Source organism: Gracilinanus agilis, chromosome 2 (assembly GCF_016433145.1).
Source record: "Gracilinanus agilis isolate LMUSP501 chromosome 2, AgileGrace, whole genome shotgun sequence".
NCBI classification, from domain to species: domain Eukaryota; kingdom Metazoa; phylum Chordata; class Mammalia; order Didelphimorphia; family Didelphidae; genus Gracilinanus; species Gracilinanus agilis.
Genome location: NC_058131.1, coordinates 694731803 through 694733133, shown reverse-complemented (window position 1 = coordinate 694733133; position 1331 = coordinate 694731803). Strand labels below are relative to the sequence as shown.

Sequence of the window (1331 nt, the reverse complement as noted above, 5' to 3'; positions counted from 1 at the left end):
CCCCCCCCCCCCCCCCGCTCACCGAGGAGCCCCCGGGCGCTTCCGAAGAGGACCAGGAGGAGCCCGAGGGGGAGGCACATGCTTGGGGACTCCAGGACGCCCGGCGAGAGCACGGTAGGCAGCGCGTTCTGACCCGTCTGGCTCCGGGGCCAGCGGCGGGCGGGATGGAGAGGAGGGGGTGGGGCGGGGCGGGGCGGGGCGGGGCCAGGTGTCCCGGCGAGACATCCGGCTGGGGAACCGAGGCAGGGGTGGCCAAGGCTCTGGGCGGGCCCTTATTGGGCGGCCGAGCCGTCGAGGGGGTGCCACAGGCCAGGCTGCGATCTGGCTCCCGGGCGACGCTGTCACCCAGCCAAGCCCGCCCCGTCTCCTCTCGGCTGGAATCCGGCTCTGCCTCCGAACAGCCGTCCCTGAGCCTGAGCTGCTCTCAGCGAGTTCCAGGGAGTGCGCGCCGCGCGCGCCCTGAGGGCTCCCTTCTGGCCATGACCCATGGGGGAGGGGCGGACAATTTGGATCTTCGGATGGTCCAGACCAGTCCGTGGGGGGAGGAAAACATTGGAAAGCAGCAGCAGCCGGACTGGGCTGGCTGTCCTTTGGGGCTCCGAGGTGCTGGAGCCTGGCACAACCTGGCACTGGAGCCCTTCAGAAAGCTTTCTTGGGTTGAACCCTGGCAGGAGTCTGTACCCCGAGACAAGTGGGTAGATGCCAGTGCCCAGGTGAGCAGGTGCAGCCCCCACCCCGGCCTGCCCAGGAAGAGGCTGGCGAGGCAGCCCAGGGTGGGTCTCTCAGAAGAATGCCGCAGCCTAGCTCTGATGCCCGCTTCCCCTTTCTGGCCGGGCTTCCTCCTGGGCCAGATGAAAGGCTGGGCCAGCTATCCTCGGGCCTCTGCCCCAAACCTGACTTTCCCAGAATGCCCAGGTCAGCCACAAGCAGAGCCCCAGGGCCAACCCCAGGCCGGCTGTACTCTCCCCCCACCCCCCATCAGCCTCCCCCCACCCCAGTCAGTGCTCGTCTCCCTGAGGATGATTCTCTGCATTTCCCAACCACAGTCTCCGGTCTCCAAGTGCCCAGTGGGCATCCGGACATCCTGGGACCCCTCCCCCTCCCTGTACCCCTCCAGGGCACCACCCTCCTCCCTTCTGCCTCTCCTCTCTGCTCTCTGGGGCTGTGTGCGATTTCTGCCCCTGCCCCAGCTCCTCAATCGGGCCACTGGCCTCGAAGAACACAATAGGCTTGGGGTTCGCCTGGTCTCTTTCCCATTCCTCAATGGTTCTCCCTCCTCCTCCCCCTCCTCCAAGAAGCCTTTCGATCCTCCTTGCTTCTGTGGCCAAGCT

The 1331-nt window shown here is 67.2% G+C and overlaps 1 protein-coding gene across 1 annotated transcript in view; it reads right to left on the bottom strand.

Annotated features, from left to right (window-relative positions):
• Positions 1–99, bottom strand: part of ADAM8 (ADAM metallopeptidase domain 8) — a 22562-nt gene extending 22463 nt beyond the window's left edge. The window contains exon 1 of the mRNA XM_044660301.1: positions 23–99. Within this exon, the coding sequence (XP_044516236.1) occupies positions 23–80 (58 nt within the window). The 5' untranslated portion in view covers positions 81–99. The remainder of the gene's footprint in view (positions 1–22) is intronic.
• Positions 100–1331: the final 1232 nt, after the last annotated feature.